The 22,678-nt window shown below is 41.3% G+C and overlaps 2 protein-coding genes across 2 annotated transcripts in view; both read right to left on the bottom strand.

Moving 5' to 3' along the window:
• Positions 1-18,014, bottom strand: part of MYO3B (myosin IIIB) — a 348,697-nt gene extending 330,683 nt beyond the window's left edge. Inside the window, exon 1 of the mRNA XM_037849672.1 lies at positions 17,955-18,014. The gene's annotated coding sequence lies outside the window, so the exon portion shown is untranslated. The remainder of the gene's footprint in view (positions 1-17,954) is intronic.
• Positions 18,015-18,563: 549 nt separating this feature from the next.
• The window catches only part of LOC119544302 (myosin-IIIb-like), a 256,724-nt gene continuing 252,609 nt past the window's right edge, over positions 18,564-22,678 (bottom strand). Inside the window, exon 11 of the mRNA XM_037849676.1 lies at positions 18,564-19,013. Coding sequence (XP_037705604.1) covers positions 18,869-19,013 — 145 coding nt within the window. The 3' untranslated portion in view covers positions 18,564-18,868. The remainder of the gene's footprint in view (positions 19,014-22,678) is intronic.

The following is a 22,678-nucleotide window of genomic DNA, read 5'->3' as shown; positions in this document are numbered from 1 at the left end:
AAAGCACAGGAGCTACAGATGAGAGACAGTTTGAAGACAGCTGTTGAAAGCAGACTCTTACTCTGGAGAAGCTGAGAGAGGACAAATGCCCCAAGAGCAACTGAGAGTGACATTTCGAAGAGGAGCTGTAGCCTAGAGAGGAACGTTCTGGGAGAAAGCCATTTTGAAACTAAAACTCTGGAGCAGACACCAGCCATGTGCCTTCTCAGCTAACAGAGGTTTTCCGGACACCATTGGCCATCCTCCAGTGAAGGTACCCAATTGCTGGTGTGTTACCTTGGACACTTTATGGCCTTAAGACTGTAACTGTGTAACCAAATAAACCCCCCTTATAAAAGTCAATCCATCTCTGGTGTTTTGCATTCCGGCAGCATTAGCAAACCAGAACATCTTGTTACCCACTAAATTCCAGGATACATTCTTTCCTCTTAGCATTTGATTCCCAATTTTGCCTTCTCTCTATCCCTTCCCCTGAGGTCAGCCCAACCTCTGCCAATCACTTTGTTAATTCTTCCACACTCATTTGAAGGTTCCTCAACCTGCTCAACTCCTTAGAACTTTTATTTCCACTTGACTAAAATTGCCCACAACTCAGTTATCCCTAGTTCCCAATTACCTCTCAAAAATTCCCAAGATCTCAGTTCTGAAATCCCCCTTTCTCTCCATAGCCTCCCGTTCTCTCACTGAATTTGCTGTTTGTCTTCACTGTAACTGCCAGCCCCCTGACCCAGACCCTTCTCAGGCTCAAAGTCATTAAACTCTAGAACTTCTAGCTTTACTTTCCTCCAAACCCCTAAAGTGCCCCAAGAATACTCTCATTGCTAACCTTGGTTCCTTTGCCCCTCTTTCCACACATCCTATCCATCTAAGCCAATCTCCAGCCATAAGACAGTATCTGCTTTTTTTACTCCTAGGCCTAAGAGTTGCTGGAGATGATGGATGGGAAAGATGCTCCAGATACATTATCTTAGACACTGATAGACTTGACTACAACAGAATGCTATTAAGTTCCACCTGGGTTGTCTACTGAGCAATCAGTAGTCTGTCAACTCTTTATAATATTCCTCATGAGGATATTTCAAAGATCTAACCCTTCCAGGAGTCCACAGCCCACTCCCATCTCTGTGGATACCTTGCTCGATCTTGGGATTCCTCACAGTACTTTCTTCCTCCTCAAATCTTCTGGATACTTTCATTTAACTTCTCCCCACATCTTTCCAGACTTAGAGGTTCTTTTTCTCTAAGACCAACTTCCTCTTAGATTCTTTTTTTAAACGCATTTTTATTGTGAACTTTAACATATATACATAACAGTGATAATTTTCAAAGTACAATTCAACAAATAGGGAGCAAATTTCAAAGAATATCATGGGTCACAGTTCCACAACTTCAGTTCTTTCCATTATAGTAAAATATACACACAGAAATGTGTTAACTCTCGATGTATAGCACAACAAACAGTTATATAGGCAATTTAAAAAATCGTTATGGGTTACAGTTCCACAGTTTCAGTTCTTTCCTTATTATGAAATATAGAGTATTACAGAAAGGTGAAGACTTTCAAAGCACAATTCAATGAGTCGCTATAGAGCAAATTTCAAAGAATGTTATAGGTTACAATTCCACCATGTCATTTACCTCTTTCAAGCAATTCCAATACCCCAGCATTTAAATATATGTGTGTGTGTGTGTGTGTGTGTGTATGTGTATATATATATATTTATGTAAAGTTTCAGTATTCATAGACCTTTGTTAAATCTTATCTTGTTTGTTGCTACCCCTTCCTTTCACTTAATCTCTTTCTCCATCTTCAGGGGTGTCTAGTCAGTGACCACTCTAACTTGTTCATATGGAAAGGTGGTGTTGACAGTATGGGGAAGGAGGCTGGATCTGATTGTGTTCTTTTTTTTTTTTAATTTTTATTTTGAAATAATTTCAAACATACAGGACAGTTGCAAATACAATAAAAACCCCATACAGAGAACTCCAACACCCCCTCGCCCCCAGTTATCTGTATCTACCAATTTTTTTTAATTAAATTCAGTTTTATTGAAATACATTCACACACCATACAATCATCCATGGTATACAATCCACTGTCCACAGTATGATAACTTAGTTATGCGTTCATCACCACAATCTATCTCTGAACATTTTCCTTACATCAGAAAGAACCAGAACAAGAATAAAAAATAAAAGTGAAAAAAGAACACCCAAATCATCCCCCCATCCCACCCCGTTTGTCCTTTAGTTTTTATCCCCATTTTTCTACTCATCCATACACTAGATAAAGGGGGTGTGATCCACAAGGTCTTCACAATCACACTGTCACCCTTTGTAATCTACATTATTATGTAATTGTCTTCAGGAATCCAGACTGCTGGGTTGGAGTTTGGTAGTTTCAGGTATTTACTTCTAGCTATTCCAATACATTAAAACCTAAGAGGTATTATCTATATAGTGCCTAAGAATGTCCACCAGAGTGACCTCTCGACTCCATTTGAAATCTCTCAGCCACTGACACTATTTCATCTCATTTTGCATCCCCCTTTTGGTCAAGAAGATACTCTCAGTCCCACGATGCCGGGTCCACATTCATCCCCGGGAGTCATATTCTGCATTGCCAGGGAGATTTACACCCCTGGGAGTCGGGTCCCATGTAGGGGGGAGGGCAGCGAGTTCACCTGTTGAGATGGCTCAGTTATGTATCTACCAATTTTACATTTTGCTACCTTTGCAGTTCCTTCCTTCCTCTCTCCCTCCCTCCTTCCCTCCCCCCTTCTCTTTCTTTCAACTATATCTATTATCTTTCTATCAATTATCTATCTACTCATTTATCATCTTCTGAACATTTGAGAGCAGGCTGCATATATCATACTCCTTGAACTCATAACACTTCCATGTACATTTCCTATGAACAAGAATATTCACTTATATCCTTAACTGCAGTTAATTCAAAAAAATTAATATGGATATAAAGCTTAAATTCTATATTCCAATTTTTCCTTATGCCTCCTTGAGCTTTTCTCCTCCATTGTTAGATCCACTCCAGTATCATATATTGCATTGATTGTCATTAACTCTTAACTCTTTTTTTTAATTAACTATATAAAAAAATTTTTTTAAAAAAGATATACAATGAAAAAACATTTCAAACAAACCATAACAAGGGAATAAGAAAAAGACAACTAACCTAAAATAACTACTTTCAACATGTTCCTACCCTACCCCAAGAAAATAATCTAATAAAGCAACATTTCTGTGAACTTGTTTCTACCATACCCATCAGAACTTAACAAACCATAGTCATTCCTGGGCATTCCCAGAATGTTAAATTTACCCACGAAAGCTTATCTGTTCTTATTGGGTTATCATTCCCCCTTTGCTCTCTATCGCTAGTTCCCCTACATTCTACATTATAAACCATTTATTTTAGGAGGGTGTTGTTTAACCACCAGGTGCTTGTGAAGTTTCTAAGTCTCTGATGGTTATTGACTTCTAATAGTATTCCATTGTGGCCAGAGAATGTGCTTTGAATAATTTCAATTTTTTTAAAATTTATTGAGGCTTGTTTTATGTCCCAGCATATGGTCTATTCTGGAGAAAGTTCTGTGATCAACTAGAGAAGAAAGTGTATCCTGGTGATCTGGGATGTGATGTTCTAGACATGTCTGTTAAATCAAATTCATTTATCAGATTGTTTAGGTTTCCAATTTCCTTATTGGTCTTCTGTCTTGTTGATCTATCTATAGGAAAGAGTGATGTGTTGAAGTCTCCCACAATTATTGTGGAAACATCCATTGCATCCTTTAGTTTTGCCAGTGTTTGTCTCATGTACTTTGTGGCACCATGACTGGCTGCATAAACATCTATGATTGTTATTTCTTCTTGTTGAATTGCCCCTTTTATTAGTAGGTAGTGGCCTTCTTTGTCTCTCATAACATCCTTGCATTTAAAGTCCATTTCATCTGAGATTAATATTGCTACTCCTGCTTTCTTTTGGCTGTAGCTTGCATGAAATATTTTTTCCCATCCTTTCACTTTCAATTTCTTTGTGTCCCTGTGTCTAAAATGAGTCTCTTGTATGCAACATACTGATGGTTCATATTTTTTGATCCATTCTGCCAATCTATATCTTTTAATTGGGGAGTTTAATCCATTTACTTCAATGTTTTTACTGTGAAGGCATTTCTTGAATCAGCCAACCTATCCTTCGGTTTATGTTTATCAGATATATTTTTTCCCTCTCTCTCTTAATGTCCTTTAATGAACCAATATTGAATCTCTTAAGTACTGAACCTTTCTCCACATCTCCCTCTCCTTTCTTTCTTTGTCCCTAGGGCTCCCTTTAGTATCTGAAGTAGGGCAGGTCTCTTATTAGCAAAATCCCTCAGCATTTGTTTGTCTGTGAAAAATTTAAGCTCTCCCTGAAATTTGAAGGAGAGCTTTGCTGGATAAAGTATTCTTGGTTGGAAATTTTTCACTCTTAGAATTTTAAATATGTCATGCCACTGCCTTCTCACCTTCATGGTGGCCGCTGAGTACTAACTACTTAATCTTACGTTGTTTCCTTTGTATGTGGTGAATTTCTTTTCTCTTGATGCTTTCAGAACTTGCTCCTTCTCTTCAGTATTTGACAGTCTGATCAGAATACATCTTGGAGTGGGTTTATTTGGATTTATTCTATTTGGAGTTCTCTGGGCATTTATGCTTCGTGTATTTATATTGTGTAGAAGGTTTGGGAAGTTTTCCTCAACAATTTCTTTGAATACGCTTTCTAGACCTTTACCCTTCTCTTCCCCTTCTGGGACACCAAGGAGTCTTACATTTGGATGTTTTATTTTATCTATCATATCCCTGAGGTCCATTTTGATTTTTTCAATTTTTTCCCCATTCTTTCTTTTGTTCTTTCATTTTCTGTTCTGTTATCCTCGAGGTCGCTGATTCATTGTTCAGCTTTTATGAGTCTTGTACTATGAGTATCCAGAATCTTTTTAATTTGGTCAACAGTTTCTTTTATTTCCATAAGATCATCTATTTTTTTATTTACTCTTGCAATTTCTTCTTTATGCTCTTCTAGGGTCTTCTTCATGTCCTTTATATCCCGTGCCATGCTCTTTTTCATGTCCTGTATATCCTGTGTCATGTTCTCACTGTTTCTCTTTAGTTCTTTGATTAATTGCTCCAAGTACTGTGTCTCCTCTGATCTTTTGATTTGTGTGTTTGGGTTTGGGTTATCCATATCATCTGGCTTTATCATATGCTTTAAAATTTTCTGTTGTTCTTGGCCACTTGGCATTTGCTTTACTTGATAGGGTTCTTTTAGGATATGTAGGATTATTCAAAGATGAATCTCTAATTTGTCAGATCTACAGCTTGGTGGTGTACACTTTCTCTAACTAACCAGCAGATGGTGTCTGCGAGTCACCTATTCCCCTCAAGTCAGTTCTCCCCAACTTTGTCTTTGTGGTGTGTGGGGGTCTGATTCTTGTGGGGTTCAATTGGTGCACCAAGTTTGGGTGTGTTGTTGGTGCTGTCTGCCCTGAATGTTGGGCGTGTGTCTGAGTGGTTAGGGAGGCAGAGCAGCTTTAATAATCAAACCTCCCAGGTGTTCCTGAAGATTTAAGGCTGTTGCAAGAGTCTAAACCTTCATTTCAGTCTCACCACAGATTGTCTCTGCCACTGACCCACAAGTCTTTGGTATTGCCGTATGGTCCCTGGGATTTCTGAGCGGGCCCCTCTTCCAAGCCAAGCCCTTTTAGGGCCTCTGCTGAGGGAAGGTTGTGCTATGTCACAAGTGCGCGCCATCCCTCAAGGGAAGTTCTGGGCCGCCAGGCCATGTAGGGGCGTTCCCAGCCTGCTGAAAAGATGGCTGAATGGGGTGTGTTAATTTCCCCCTCTTCTCACGGGTCTGCCTTCCCAGCTCCAGGACAATTAGCTGCGGGTGCACAAAAGGCTACTGTCCACGCCTGATATTGTGGCATGTACTTGTGTTGCTGAAAACACTCCCTGTCACACTGGGTTTTTTGGCGTGGCTCTGGGCTGTGGCTCTGGTATCGGGCAGGAGCATTCCAGCCTGCCAGGAAGATGCCTGCAAGGGGCGTGGTTTTTTTTCCCCTTTTGGCTAACCTCTGCCTTCTTCGCTCCAAGACAATTAGCAGAGGGTGTGCAAAAGGCTATTGTCCACGCCAGAGATTGAGGTGTTCGCACAGCCCATTCCTGCCACACTTCACTGTGCAGTTCTCACTGCCATATCTGCAGCCACTTTTGTTTTTTTTGAAAAAGAACTAGTCCGCCTCCAGATGCCAACCCTCGGTTTCCCCATACTGCAGTGTGGCTGCCAGATATTTAGCAGCTTACTCAATCATTTCAGAATGCAGACTCCCAGTTTCACCAAGTGCACAGTCCTTGTGGATTTAGCAGAACTTGTCCAGCTGGTGCATCGCTGGAACTGGTGTTCTGGGTCACTTTCTGGCTTTTATGTAGTATTTTTCACAGAGGTATTTCTTTGCCCTGTCTCTCCTAGATGCCATCTTAGGTTCTCCCTGATTGTTGTTCTTAAAGAGGCTGTTGCCTCTGGGTTTTAGGACTTGTCTGGCATAGGAACACTCTGGTGGATTTAAGTTTCTGGGAGATAAAACTTAGTGAGTGAATCTTTTATAGAATCTCAGATATTTGGGGACTACTTTTGGAAAGGGCATGGCATAGTGTGGCCATTTGGGATGCCTAGTTGGAGCCTGCATAAGAAAAAACTCCAAGATAGCCTTTCAACTCTGTTTGGGATCTCTCAGCCACTGTGAGCTCAGCTTGAGTCCTTTCTTTTTTCCCTCTTTTGGTCAAGTAGGCATTTTCAATCCTTCACTGCCAGGGCTAGGCTCATTCTTGGGAGTCATGTCCCATGTTGCGAGGGAGATTCATTCCCCTGGGAGTCATGTCCTCGTGGCAGGGGAGGGGGGGGGAGGTAATTTATTTGCCAAGTTGGGCTTAGAGAGAGAAAGGCCACATCTGAGCAACAAAAGAGGTTCCCTGGAGATGTCTTTTAGGCATAATTATAGGAAGGCTCAGCCTTCCATTTACAGCCCTAACCTTCACAAGAGCAAGCCTCAAGTCAAGGGCCTGATTTATTAAGTAGTGGGTTCCTCATTTCACTTAATATATATGCTATTCTAAGATAAATGGTCAGTTTCTTACATTATCTTTACTTAGTTGTATAATCATCATCACTCTCAACTTTAAACAATTATCATAAAATAAAACATCCCAGAGCTCTTAATCAGGGGCAGGTTTGTGGTGCTACTCTGTGTGTTACATGCCTTTAAACAACCATTTATGAACATGTTCACCTTCAATGCATCACTGATACTTATAATCCCATTAACAAACCATAGTCACACCTGACCATTCCCATACCATTAAGTTCACCCTCATTGACATAGCTGTACATATTAGATCATCATTCCCCCTTCAGTAGCTTTTATCTATCTCTAGGTCCCCTATATTCTACATTTTAAGACAGTTATTTTACATTTTTCACAGAGTTCACATTAGTGGTAAAATACAGCATCTCTCTTTTTGTGTCTGGTTTATTTCACTCAGCATTATGTCTTCAGGGTTCACCATGTTATCATTTGTTTCATGAACTCGTTCCTTCTTACTGCTGCATAGTATTCCATTGTATGTATGTACCATATTTTGTTTATCCACTCATTTGTTGAAGGGCATTTGGATTGTTTCCATCTGTTGGCAATTGTGAACAATGCTACTATGAACGTTGGTGTGAAAATGTCTGTTCATGTCACTGCTTTCAGATCTTCTGGGTATATACTGACAAGTAAAATTGCTGGATCGTAGGGTAACTCAATATCCCAGTTTCTGAGGAACTGCCAAACTGTCTTCCAGAGTGGCTGTACCATTGTATAGTCCCACCAGCAATGAATAAGAGTTCCAATTTCTCTACAACTTCTCCAGCATTTGTAGATTCCTCTTTGTGTAATGTCAACCATTCTTATTGGTATGAGATGATATCTCATTGTGGTCTTGATTTGCAATTCCCTAATACCTAGTGAAGATGAACATTTTTTCACGTGTTTTTTTTTAGCCATTTGTATTTCCTCTTCAGAGAAATGTCTTTTCACATCTTTTGCCCATTTTATAATTGGGCTGTTTGTACTACTGTCATTGAGTTGTAGGATTTCCTTATATATGCAAGACATCAGTCTCTTATTAGATACATGGTTTCCAAATATTTTCTCCCATTGCATTGGCTGCCTCTTCACCTTCTTGAGAAATTCCTTTGAGGTATCTATTTTTTCTTTCATTGCTGGTACTTTGGGTATAAGGTGTAAGAAGCCACCTCCTAATACTAGGTCTTGAAGATGTTTCCCTACATTATCTTCTAGGAGTTTTATGGTACTGTCTCTTATATTGAGGTCTTTGGTCCAATTTAAGTTAATTTTTGTATTGGGTGTGAGGTAGGGGTCCTCTTTCATTCTTTGGGCTATGGATATCCAGTTCTCCCAGCCTCATTTGTTGAAGAGACTGTTATGTCCCAGTTCAGTGGATTTGGGGGTTTTTATCAAAAATCAGTCAACCATAGATCTGGGGGTCTACTTCTGAATTCTCAATTCAATTCTATTGATCAGTATGTCTATCTTTGTGCCAATACCATGCTGTTTTGACTTCTGTGGCTTTATAGTAGGCTTCAAATTCAGGAAATGTAAGTCTTCCCACTTCATTTTTCTTTTTAAAAATGTTTTTAGCAATTTGAGACCCCCTTCCTTCCAAATAAATTTGATAACTAGCTTTTCCAAGTCTGCAAAGTAGGTTGTTGGAATTTTGATTGGAATTGTATTGAATCTGTAGATCAGTTTGGGTAGGATTGACATCTTAATAACATTTAGCCTTCCTATCCATGAACATGGAATATCTTTCCATTACTTTAGGTCCCCTTTTATTTATTTTAGTAAAGTTATGTAATTATCTGTGTAGAGGTCTTCTATATCTTTGGTTAACTTTATTCCTAGGCACTTGATTTTTTTAGTTGCTACTGTGAATAGAATCTTTTTCTTGAGTGTCTCTTCAGTTAGGTCATTTTAGTGTATAGAAACATTACTAACTTATGTGCATCAATCTTGTATCCCACCACTTTGCTGAATTTGTTTACTAGCTTAAGTAGCTGTGTTGTCGATTTCTCAGGATTTTCCAAATATAAGATCATATCATCTGCAAACAATGACAATTTTACTTCTTCCTTTCCAATTTGGATGCCTTATTTCTTTGTGTTGCCAGATTACTCTGGCTAGAACTCGCACAATGTTGAATAATAGTGGTGAAGGCAGGCATCCTTGTCTCTTTCCTGATCTTAAAGGGAAGGCTTTCAGTCTCTCACAATTGAGTACTATGCTGGCTGTGGGTTTTTCATATATGCACTTTATCATACTGAGGAAGTTTCCTTCAATTCCTCAATTCAATTTTTGAAGTGTTTTTATTAAAAAAGGTTGATGAATTGTGTTGAATGCTTTCTCAGCATCTATTCAGATGAACATTTGATTTTTTCCCTTTTGATTTGTTAATGTTTTGTATTACACTGATGGATTTTCTTATGTTGAACCACCCTTGCATGCCTGGGATGAACCCCACCTGGTTATGGTGCATGATTTTTTAATGTGTCTTTGGATTCTATTTGCAAGTATTTTGTTGAGAATTTTTGCATCTTTATTCATTTAGGGAGATTGGCCTGTAGTTTTCCTTTCTTATAGCATCTTTATCTGGTTTTGGTATTAGAGACTGTTGATGTCTTGATTTGGTATTCTTAGATTCTTGTTGTTATTCCCTCTTGCTTTCCCTGACATGACCAATGTTCTCCTCTCTCTTCTATCTTCAATATCTCCCTCTACATAGGTGTGATGGTTAGGTTCATGTGTTCACTTGGCCAAGTGATGGTACCCAGCTGTCTGGTCAGGCAAGCACTGGCCTAACCATTGCTGCAAGGATGTTGTGGCTGGTTAATAAACCAACAGGCTGGTTTATTAAATCATCAGTCAATTGGCTGCTGCTGTGACTAATGACATCAACGAAGGGTGTGTCTCCCACAATGAGAGAATGCAGTTGGCTGGATTTAATCCAATCAATCAGTTGAAGACTTTTAAGCAAAACAGAGGACCTTCACTTCTTCAGCTGCCCAGTGAAGCATTTCCTGAGGAGTTCATTGAACATTTTCATTGGAGTTGCTAGTTTGCTTCCTGCCCTATGGAATTCGTTTCCAGGAAATTGTCCATTTCCTCTACATTATCCAGTTTGTTGCCATACAGTTGTTCATAGTACCCTCTTATAATTTTTTTAATTTCCTCAGGATCTGCAGTAATGTCACCTTTCTCATTCATTATTTTGTTTATATGGGTCTTCTCTCTTTTTGATTTTGTCAGTCTAGCCAGGGACTTGTCAATCTTGTTGATCTTTTCAAAGAACCAACTTTTGGTGTTATTTATCCTCTCTATTGTTTTTTTGTTCTCTATGTCATTTATTTCGGCTTTAATCCTTGTTATTTCTTTTCTTCTACTTGGTTTAGGATTGGTTTGCTGTTCATTTTCTAGCTTTTTCAGTTGATCTGTTAGTTCTTTGATTTTGGCTCTTTCTTCCTTTTTAATATATGCGTTTTGTGCTATAACTTTAACCCTCAGTACCACTTTTGCTGCATCCCATAGGTTTTGGTATGTTGTGTTCTCATTTTCATTCGTCTCTATATATTTAGCAATTTCTCTTGTTATTTCTTCTTTAACCCACTGATTATTTAGGAGTGTGTTGTTTAACCTCCAGGTATTTGTGAATTTTCTAAGTCTCTGATGGTTATTGACTTCTAATTGTATTCCATTGTGGTCAGAGAATGTGCTTTGAATAATTTCAATCTTTTTAAATTTACTGAGCCTTGTTTTATGTCCCAGCATATGATCTATTCTGGAGGAAGTCCCGTGAGCACTAGAGAAGTATGTGTATCCTGGTGATTTGGGATGTAATGTTCTATATATGTCAGTTAAATCCAATTCATTTATCAGATTGTTTAGGCTTTCAATTTCCTTATTGGTCTCCTGTCTGGTTGATCTATCTATAGGAGAGAGTGATGTGTTGAAGACTCCCACAATTATTGTGGAAACATCAATTGCTTCCTTTAGTTTTGCCAGTCTTTGTCTCATGTATTTTGTGGCACCTTGATTGGGTGCATAAACATTTATGATTGTTATTTCTTCTTGTTGAATTGCCCCTTTTATTAGTATGTAGTGACCTTCTTTGTCTCTCAAAACATCCCTGCATTTAAAGTCTATTTTACCTGAGATTAATATTGCTACACCTGCTTTCTTTTGGCTGTAGCTTGCATGAAATATTTTTTTCCATCTTTTCACTTTCAATTTCGTTGTGTCCCTGTGTCTAAGATGAGTCTCTTGTATGCAACATATTGGTGATTCATTTTTTTTGATCCATTCTGCAAATCTATACCTTTTAATTGGTGAGTTTAATCCATTTACATTCAACGTTATAAACATGAAGGCATTTCTTGAATCAGCCATCTTATCCTTTGGTTTATGTTTGTTGTATATATTTCTCCCTCTCTCTATTAATATCCTTTAATGTACCCATACTGAATCTCTTTAGTACTGAACCTTTCTCCATATCTCTCTCTCCTTTCTTTGTTTCTCTGTCGGTAGGGCTCCCTTGAGTATCTCCAATAGGGCAGGTCTCTTGTTACCAAGTTCTCTCAGCATTTGTTTGTCTGTGAAAAATTTAAGCTCTCCCTCAAATTTGAAGGAGAGCTTTGCTGGATAAGGTATTCTTGGTTGGAAATTTTTCTCACTCAGAATTTTAAATATGTCATGCCACTGCCTTCTCGCCTCCATGGTGGCTGATGAGTAGTCACTACTTAGTCTCATGCTGTTTCCTTTGTATGTGGTGAATTGCTTTTCTCTTGCTGCTTTCAGAACTTGCTCCTTCTCTTCCGTATTTGACAGTGTGATCAGAATATGTCTCAGAGTGGGTTTATTTGGATTTATTCTATTTGGAGTTCGCTGGGCATTTATGATTTGTGTATTTATGTTGTTTAGAAGATTTGGGAAGTTTTCCCCAACAATTTCTTTGAATATTCTTCCTAGACCTTTACCCTTTTCTTCTCCTTCTGGAACACCAATGAGTCTTATATTTGGATGTTTTATGTTATCTATCATATCCCTGAGGTCCATTTCAATTTTTTCGATTTTTTTCCCCATTCTTTCTTTTGTGCTTTCATTTTCCATTCCGCCATCTTCCAGGTCACTGATTCATTGTTCAACTTCCTCTAGTCTTGTACTATGAGTATCCAGAATCTTTTTAATTTGGTCAACAGTTTCTTTAATTTCCATAAGATCATCTATTTTTTTATTTAGTCTTGCAATGTCTTCTTTATGCTCTTCTAGGGTCTTCTTGATGTCCTTTATATCCTGTTCCATGCTCTTCTTGATGTCCTTTATATCCCGTGCCATGGTCTCATCATTCATCTTTAGTTCTTTAATTAGTTGCTCTAAGTACTGTATTTCTTCTGATCTTTTGATTTGGGTGCTTGGGCTTGGTTTATCCATATTGTCTGGTTTTTTCATATGCTTTAACATTTTCTGTTGTTTTTGGCCTCTTGGCATTTGCTTAACTTGGTAGGTTCCTTTAGGATTTGTAGACCAATTGAAATCCTTATCTGTAATTTGTCAGGTCTACAGCTTCGTGGAGTACACTTTCTGTGACTAACCAGAAGGTGGCGTCTGCAAGCCACCTGTTCCCCTCAAGCCAGTTCTCCCCCGCTTTGCCTCTGTGGTGAGTAGGGGAGTAAGTCTTGTGGGGTCCAGTTGGTGTACCAAGCTTGCGTGTGTAGTTGGTGTTGCTCGCCCTGTATAAGGGGCGTGTGTCTGGGTGGTCAGTGAGGGGGGCGGCTCTAACAACCAAATCTCCCTGGTGTTCCTGGAGTTTTAAAGCTGCTGCAATAGTCTAATCCTTCAGTTCAGTCCTGCCACAGTTTGTCTCTGCCACTGACCCACAAGTCCTTGGTATTGGTGTATGGCCCCTGAGACTTGTGAATGGGTCCCTCTTCCAGGCCTTGCACCCCCTGGTCCTCTGTTAAGGGATGACTGTGCTATGTCACAGGTGAGTGTTGTCCCCCCAGGGTGGTTCTGGGCTGCCAGTCTGTGTAGGGAGGCTCCCAGTCTGCTGAAATGATGTCTGAATGGGGCTTGTTAATTCCCACTGCTCCACCTTCCCAAGTCTGGGACAACCAGCTGAGGGTGCAGGGAAGGCTAATGTTCACGCCCAATTTTGTGGTGTATGCGTGTTATTGTAAGCACTTCCGTCACATTCGGTTGTCTGGGGCAGCTCTGGGCTATGGGGCCGGTGACGGGCAGGAGTGTTTCCTGTCCACCAGGATGATGGCTGTGAGAGGATGCCCCCCTTTTCTTGGGAAGTTGTGGTGTTTAGTGAATTTTCTCAGCCACTGGATTATTGCCTTTTGTCTCAGAGCTCTCAGTTCTGCTCTTGTCTTGACCTGCCCAAATTGCAAGTCTTTGAGGCTTTCTGTATTGGGCTTCCTAGAGTAATTGTTTTAGAAAATGAAAAAAAGATTTAAAAAAAAAAAAAAAGGGCCCTCCCGGCAGATCTAATGCATTATTGAAATGCTAAGAGACAAAGCAATTAGGGCTATTAAGGAAAGATCCAAGGGGCAGAGAGATCAGTTTTTCTTCAGGTTTTGCAAATGAGCCTGTGGGCCTGAGCTCTGCCCTTCCCCTTTCTATGTTCACCAGAACTCCAAAAAGCATCCGCTTTTATTTTTGAGTTTGTCTTGCTGTTTTTTTGCTATGCCTATCTCCTCTCTGCTGGGCTGGCTGCTCTCAGATTCTCTGGTGTCTGGTCTCAGTCTATCTATGGTTGGAGTTTGGATCAGTAGAATGAGTTTCCGATAAGAGCCGTAACTGCAGTTCTCCCTCCTCGTTCCCAGTGCTGACGGCCCCTCCTCCCACGGGACTGAGCCTGGCAGGGAGGGGCGTGGGTCCCCTGGCCACAAAAACTTACAGATTTCACTGATCTCAGCAGTTCCACGTTTTCATGAGTGTTGTATGAAGTATGCCCAAAGTCAGATTGCTCTGCGGTGTCCAGTCCACACAGTTCCTGGCTTTCTACCTACTTCCCTGGAGGAGTAACTAAAACATACATCTCACCAATCCACCATTTTGCCCCGCCTCGCCCCATGGAATTTGGACTTGTGCATACCCACAGTTACGTGAGACACTTTTATAAATCTTGTATTCATAGATATCTCTCATTGATTCTGTTTCCCTAGAGAACCCTAACTAATACAGTACGGATGTCTCTCCTCTACCTGCCCAAATTATCCCCATCCTCTAAGAACCTGCCTTCTTCCCACCAACTACCAACTTCTTCCTCTGGGGAAAGTACTAAAAGTGGACAGAACATTCCCTGCCTTTGCCAGAACAGCAAGACAAAGTTTTCTAAACAGGTATCATTCCTATGCATCAGGTCTCCTAACTAAACAAATCACTCCAGGTGGCAGACCCAGGACTGCTTGGATCATTAAAGAACCCAGTTTGGGGAAGAAAGCTGAAAGCTTGTATAATACCTTGAAGTATTTGGCATTGCATTTGATAGGGTGTGAAGGGGGAGCAGAGACTTTTACCTTATCTCTGTTTCTTAGTGTCCTGTAGTTTCTGTTCTATTGCCATCTGAATCACAGCAGAGAGAGAGGCAGCCCAATTTGGATAGGTCCTGAGACAATTATCTTTTGCTAATCTCCCTTAATCAACCTACTACTAAGTCCTGACAATGCTATCAGTTTAATATCTTACTATCTTTGTAATTGCCACTATCTGCTGATCGGCTCATTCATCTCCCTGCCCCCAGCCTTGCTCCCTGCTCCCTCCCCCCCCATTCAGTTCTCCAGACTGCAATCAGAACCATCTTCCTGAAATACTTCCCTGCTTGAAACCCTTCAGTGGCTCCCTGGTGCCCAAGGAACAAATCCCTGTTCTCTAGGCCCATAAAGACCTAGACCCTGTCTACTCTTATCTCCCCTTCCTTGTCCCACACCAAGCTCCAACCATACCAATTACTTGTTCACCAAATTCTTCCAACACTTTTCAGCTTCTGTGCCTTTGCCCTTTGCTCATGTTGCCTCCTTTACCTGGAATAGCCCCCTTCCCCGACTATCTTCTGTTCGTTCCTCAGGATAGTTCAAGCACCATCTTTTCCACCAGTTCAGGCCTTCCCCAATCATCCCAACCCCAGGCTGGTTTAGGGCCTTTCCCAGGTATGCTGGTAGGTACCCCAGACATTCCTTCATCCAGGCCCTTTTCATGCTGTGCTGTTCTCATCTGATTCTTGTCTGTATCACACACTGGACTATGAGCTCTTTATCAGGAATGGTATCTGATTTGCCTTTGAAGTCCCTGTGTTCAGCATAAGGCCTGACACATAAACACAATATATGTCTCTGGAATGACTAAATGAATAAATTAGATTTTGAATAAGAGCTAGAAATCAATATTTAATCATTGCTACCTCAGTACTTTTTATTTTCATGATATTGTACAGTATGAATTTGCACAGTTTAAGGCCAAGAAGTAGTTTTGAAAAAAGAAATGGAGAACTCTTAATTAAATAAACTATGTATACTAGTTCTACTATTACTGCTTGCTGACATTGATTGAGAACTAACTGCATTGAGCACTATTCTAAGCATTTTACATGTATTGACTTGCTTAACTCTCAAAACAATCTCCATTTTATAGGTGAAGGAATTAAGGCATAGAAAGATTAAATAACTTGTCTAATAAGTGGCTGACCTGGGATTCAAACCAGAGCCAATGGTTTCAATCAACACACTGTACTGCCAGCTGTGTGACAATAATTGTGCAGAAAAAAATGACTCATCTACTAACCCCCCTCAATTTTCTTCATTTTTATTACCTCTTAATTTAGAAACTCACAACTTTACATACATTGAATTACCAGCAATAAACGATATTTGAGGTATGTTCTTTCTGACAGTTTTTCCAACCCATGGCCAGTTGGGAAGATGAAGTAATAGTGTGGACTAGGTGGCAGGTGTAAGTGTTAATTACATGCATTGTGTTTCCTTCTGAATTAATTTTCCTACGTCCTAAGGAAGTGGCTGTCTGATACCTATTTGTGAAGTTGTATTTTTTTTTTAATGACTGTTCAAAGAAACAAAACTGCTGAGTGAAACTGAAGATTACAAAAACCCTGTGAGAAGCCTTTGCCACCACATGAGGCTTCCACATCAAAGGAGTCAACAAAGATAAAGAGAAATTAGAGAAGGGGGTGGGAGAGCCTGGAGCCGTGATTTTCTATGGTAAAAGGAGAAAGGTTTTTGAAAGGAGAATATAAAACTGGACAGGCAAATTAAAGCAAATATGAAAGGCTGTATAACTTTGCAAACTAAGCCTCGGAAATTATTCTGTGGCAGACCTCAGAACAAGGGAGACTACGAAGAGATACCTGATTTAACTTACTGCATTTAAATTCTGGGTCTTTTTTGTTTAGTCTATATTTTATTTTTATTTCATTTTCTTTTTTGGAGGTGGTGCTAGGGATGGGGGAGCAGGGACTGGGACAGGGGGCAGTAATGGTAGCGGGGAGGTGGCTGATATATATAGACACAAAAGGAAGCGAAGCAAAGGGACTGCAAGTTACCTGAGTCTAAACAAAAGTTCTGTTTCATGAAGGCACCAAGTTTCAAGAATCTCTCTGTATTTCTCTACCTCACGGACAAACCATAGAAACAGAAATGGAGTGGAAAGGGGGGAAAGAAGAGAAAATTTTTGAGTTATCTGAAAGGGAAACTGGTGAGGGGTGGAGGGAAAGGAATCAACAAGATATAGTCACCTTGAGACTACCCTCCAGTTGGAGAATCCTGACGCCAATGTCCGGCTTTTTGATTTGTAAACAGTTTTCTACAGAGTATGTGAATATTTTCAGAAGTTGTGTATTATAATATTTTATTTTCTTTACCTTCGGTACTTTGAACATTCTTTTAATAATAATTGACTGGAGCTTATCTGTATCCTGGCCAGTTTTATAAAATCAAATAATTGCTGAGCAGGGGAGGTTTATTTGCATTAAAAAAAATTTTTTTTTTAAAGAGAAATTCTGCCACCCTCTGGATAGAAACCAAAGATCTATTCCTTAGAGACCACCATGGAATGCTATTTTAAACAATTGCCACTGAAAATAAACATATTTTTTAATCCACCCATAAAAAGAAAAAAGGGAAATCTCAGTTGATTTAGAAAGAATAACAGAAACAATACATGAAAAATCTCATTTAAAAATACTATATTGCCTCTAAGGAATTTTTAACTAAAGAGTGTTGGGGACGATTAAGGTAGCATGTATAAAATCCACCCTCAGCGATGCCGGAGATATGCAACATGACCACTAGGGCTGATGCAATAGCGGCTTAAGTTGCCCTCAGCCTTCTACGGAAGTGATAGCCGTTCGTGCCTAAGATTCGTGCCTAGAGTGCTAGCTTTACTACCTGCCTTCTACCCCAGCAACAGTAGCCACCAATCCTGTGCTAGCCTTACATCTGCCATCCGCCCTAGCAACAGCAGCAGCCAATCCTAGACCGCCACCCACCTTTGCAGCCACCAATCCTAGGCCGCCACCCTTTCGTACTAGCCACTCCCTCTACCTTAGAGTATATATACCCTGCCTCTTCAATAAAGTTTTGCAGCTTGATCAGAAACCTGTCTTGCTGTCGTTCTTCGTGTCTCTTGTCCCATACCATTCTTCCCTTGCAGGAGCTGGAGCCTCGGTTGATCGTCCCGTGGGCCGGGACAACTGGCGCCCAACGTGGGGCTCGAGCTTTGCGAGGGACAGAACGCTGCACTCAAGGAGAGAGCTCTCACACTCACCGCACCCGGGATCGCCGCGGGGAAGCGCGCTCGCGAGACAGATCCGTTCACCAGTCGATCAGTGCTGGCGAAAGGAAAGAAGAAGAAGAAAAGAAAGCAACAAAAGGTAAGCCCCCACCCTCATCATGGGACAAGGAATTTCCCAACACGAATTATATGTTAGTCAAGTTAAGCAATCACTCAAGGCATGAGGAACACGAGTAAAGAAAAAAGATCTCACGCGCTTTTTTAATTTCCTGTTAAAAACCTGCCCTTGGTTCCCTCGAGAAGGTACTATAGACCACCAGTGCTGGCTAAGAGTCGGAGATTGTTTAAAAGATTATTTTCGAACCTTTGGTCCTGAAAAGGTCCCGGTTACCGCCTTTTCTTATTGGAACCTAATTAATGAAATTCTAAAAGTCCACTCTTCAGCTCCAGACGTTCAAAACCTCTGTAAATTAGGAGAGGAAGCTTTGAGAGAGCACTCTCGCCCTGCTTCAGCGTGCGGCTCAGTAATTATTAACATGCCTGAATATCCCTTAAACGAAAATTCTAACAGGGATAGGCCAAATACCCCAACCAGTCAAGTCAGTTTGTCGCCCGATCAGCAAGAAATCAAACCAAAGGCTAAAATTTCTCCCTCTTTGGAGGAACCGGAGGTTAAAATTTCTCCCTCTTTAGAAAATAACTCCCTTCCTCCGTTTCGGCCACCCCCTTACGCACCCGATTTTCTCAAACCATATTCTCATTCTTATCCAGTCACGCCCTTATCCCAGTTTCGCGCTTTAGAAGAAGCCACAGAAAATCTCCGGCTACACGCCGATAATTTTAGAGAAACTTTTAAACAGGAGCAGCAGCATGCCGCCGATCTGCTCGCCGACCTCCGGTCGGCAACTCAAAGCATTGCAGCCCTTTCGCTTCCAGAAAACGCCCGCTCATCGCGCCTCCATTGTACTCACCGCACCTATGCTTTTCCAGTTACGCGTAGTCAGACTCAAGCTTCTCAAAATGGCGTTGCCAGCTCCCAAAATGGCGCCGCCGGCTCCCAAAATGGTGTTGCCGGCTCCAAAAATGGCGATTCTAGTAGCGATAGCGAGGAGAGTAATAAATCAGATTCCGCCAACTCTAGCGAAGGAGAGCGGGAGGAAGCTAGTTCCACCTCAACAGCTAAATATAAAAAACTTAGTCTAAAATATCTAGAGAAATTAAAAAAGGCAGTGAGTGATTATGGCGCTATCGCCCCCTTCACGCTCGCCCTGCTGGAAAGCCTTAGTGAAAAGGAACTTATTCCTAACGATTGGTTCCAGCTAGCCAGAGCTGCCTTGTCTGGCGGTGATTTCCTGTTATGGAAATCCGATTATGAGGAGCATTGTAAAAAATATGCCACCCGTAATGCCCGTAAGACCACTTCTAAAACTTGGACCTTAAATAAATTTTTAGGTCAAAGTCCCTACCATCAAAATGATAAGCAGGCTCAATTCCCCCCAGGTCTCTTAGCGCAAATACAAACGGCCGCGCTTAGAGCATGGAAAAAACTTCCGCAAAAGGGCGCCGCCACTGCCTCTCTCGCTAAATTAAGACAGGGACCTGATGAACCATATACCGATTTCCTTAGCCGCCTGCAAAACATGGCTGAGCGTTTATTTGGGGCTAGCGAAAACGAAAGTGATTTTATCAAGCACCTGGCCTATGAGAATGCTAACGCTGCCTGCCAAGCAGCAATCCGTCCCTTTCGTAATACCAATCTTAATAATTACATAAAGCTCTGTTCTGGCATCGGGCCCACTCAAACCCTTGGAATAGCTATTGGCGCCACTCTTCAAAATTTTGCAGCGCAGCACAAAAATTTCGCGGCACAAGCAAAGCCTCCAACATGCTATAATTGTAAGCAACCTGGCCATTTCTCAAGCTAGCTTGCAAACAGGAGAAGCTTCGAAGCATGTTATTTCTCATTTACTACACTGCTTTGCTACTTTAGGCCAACCTAAAATCATTAAAACAGACAATGGGCCTGGATATACTGGAAAAAATTTTCAAACCTTCTGTCAACAATTACAAATTAAGCATACTACGGGAATACCATATAACCCCCAGGGGCAAGGAATAGTAGAACGAGCACATCACACCTTAAAAAATGCCCTGTGCCGCCTGGCCGAAAGCACTCTCAATCTCACAAAACAACGACCTCGAGACCTTTTACATCATGCTCTTTTTGTTCTTAACTTCCTAACTCTGGATGATGAAGGACAATCTGCAGCTGACAGACATTGGCATCCCAAAACACAAACGCAACAAGCCACTGTTATGTGGTGTGACCCCTTAATGTCAGAATGGAATGGGCCTGACCCCGTGATTATTTGGGGACGAGGCTCTGCTTGCATATATGATCAACAGAGGGAAGGTCCTCGTTGGCTTCCAGAACGGCTGATAAAACATATTAATTCCTCATTGCCGAAACAAACCCCTGAGACACTTCCCTCCCCTCCTCTTAATGATAACCTTTCCAGGGTAGAAGCCTCTCCCTGAGAAAAATATCTTTCTTCTCTCTTCCAGCGCATCAATAACTCCTGCTATAACCCATCCGGAGACGACCAGCCCGCACACAACCGGAAGTGGAAAGAAGTCCTGCTTACAGGTTTATTCCATCACTAATCACATGAATTACCACTTGAATTACTATTGGCTTTTATTAATTGGTTTTCTGGCTTTGCTGTTTGCAGCCGGATTAGCAACCGTTGCCCCAAAAGATTGGAATCCGTTAGAAAGATTACTGCTTGCTATAGCATATTTGTGCGTCGTAGGGTGTATTACTTTGCTAGCTTGTCTCCCTTAACAAGAAGAGCCAATAGCCTCTATTAGTATGGCTTTGTTAAGCCTACTGCTATTTAAAGTTGCCACCTTACATTTTCTCTTGCAAAGTATGCTTAGTGAGCCAAGTATCGCTATCTTTGATCCCAATCCCCACCAGCCTTGGAAATGGACCTTGGCACGATGGGAAGATTCCACAGTTGTGCAAACCCAAATTACAGCAGGACGCCCCTCCTTCCTTGTTTATGCCAGTGATCTAATTAAATGTTCAGACGGCACACCATGCCTTAACAAAGCCCAATATTACATGTGCCCAGCCTCCAACCCCAGAAAACAATATTGCAATACTCCCAACCAGTACTATTGTGCATACTGGGGGAGTGAAACATTAGCTACCAATTGGAAACCTTCCGCCCCTGATCACTACCTAACTTTAAAATGGTCCCCCCTTGGCTGCACACTCGGTAAACGCACCACCTTATCTACCTTTGGTGACTCAAACTGTGAAAAACTAAATCTCACCGTACAACTCCCCACTGATAACTCTTGGTTAAACGGTTGGACATGGGGCTTTAGAATCTACTTATTTTCATCAACCAACCCAGGAACTCTTATCGTAATAAAAAAGGAAGCAGTGCAGCAAAAACCTTCTGCCATTGGACCAAATACAGTGCTCGCGCCTCCAGCTACCTCTCCTGTCCCGAGCACGCCCAGTACAAATCTTTCCAAAATTCACCCCACTACCCCCCCTTTTACTAACATTCCAATATTGTCGTCCTCAAGCCCGTTCATATCGTTTGATAGCCCGCTTTGGCCACTACTCCAAGCCACCTTTCTCTCTCTAAACTCCTCCCAGCCTAATTTTACTTGTAGTTGTTGGCTGTGTTTCTCTGCCAAGCCTCCTTATTATGATGCTATAGCTCTTAATGTTACATTTAATACTTCTAATGAAGACAATCCTTCCCAATGCCCTTGGAATGCAAGAAAAGTCGGTCTCACTATGCAATCCGTTCTTCACTCTGGGCATTGTATTGGTAATATTTCTGCCTCCTTAAAAACAGTCTGTGCACAGTCGTCCTCTCCATCGCCTGGTAAATTCTATATCCCCCCAACAGGGGCAAAATGGCTGTGCTCTTCTACGGGGCTTACTCCTTGCGTATCAGCAAAAGCCCTAACTGAAACAGGGGAAATGTGCCTCTTAGTGGCTGTGTTACCCCATGTCCTCTTTCATACAGAGGAAGACCTTTATCACCACTTGGTCGCGCAATCTCCAGCCACGCTGAGAAAGAAAAGAGAACTTGTTACGGTTGTTACTATTGCTTCTCTTTTAGGTATTACTGGCCTAGGCACCGGAATTGCCTCTATCGTTCTCCAAAACCAAGGCTTCTCCCACCTAAGAGCTGCTATAGAGGAAGATTTAGCCCGCATTGAAACCTCCATTACCCATCTTGAAAAATCCCTTACGTCCCTATCGGAGGTTGTTCTCCAAAACAGGAGAGGCTTAGATCTGCTTTTCCTTAAGCAAGGAGGGCTTTGTGCTACGCTAGGTGAGGAATGTTGCTTTTACGCTGACCATTCTGGCATAGTTAAGGATTCCATGACCAAACTTAAGGAAGGAATTGAAAATCGCAAACGTGAGCGAGAAACCCAAGGGGGTATCTCCTGGGGGCTTAATGGAATCCTCCCTTACCTCCTCCCTATATTAGGCCCCTTAGTAACCATAATCCTTATATCTTTTGCTCCTTGGGCCATAAAAAGAATAATACAGCTAATTAAGGATCAACTTGACTCTGCCCTAAGCAAGCCTATTCAAGTGCATTATCACCGGCTTTACCTCGCTGACCAGGGTTTGGATCCAGATCATCTGACTGCTACCCACCCTTACGGGTAAGAAACCCCCTCCTATGGGAGCAGCATATAACTCGAAAATATGCTTC

Source organism: Choloepus didactylus, chromosome 9 (assembly GCF_015220235.1).
Source record: "Choloepus didactylus isolate mChoDid1 chromosome 9, mChoDid1.pri, whole genome shotgun sequence".
NCBI classification, from domain to species: domain Eukaryota; kingdom Metazoa; phylum Chordata; class Mammalia; order Pilosa; family Megalonychidae; genus Choloepus; species Choloepus didactylus.
Note: the sequence above shows the minus strand (reverse complement) of the source record. Positions and strands in the feature narration are given on the sequence as shown.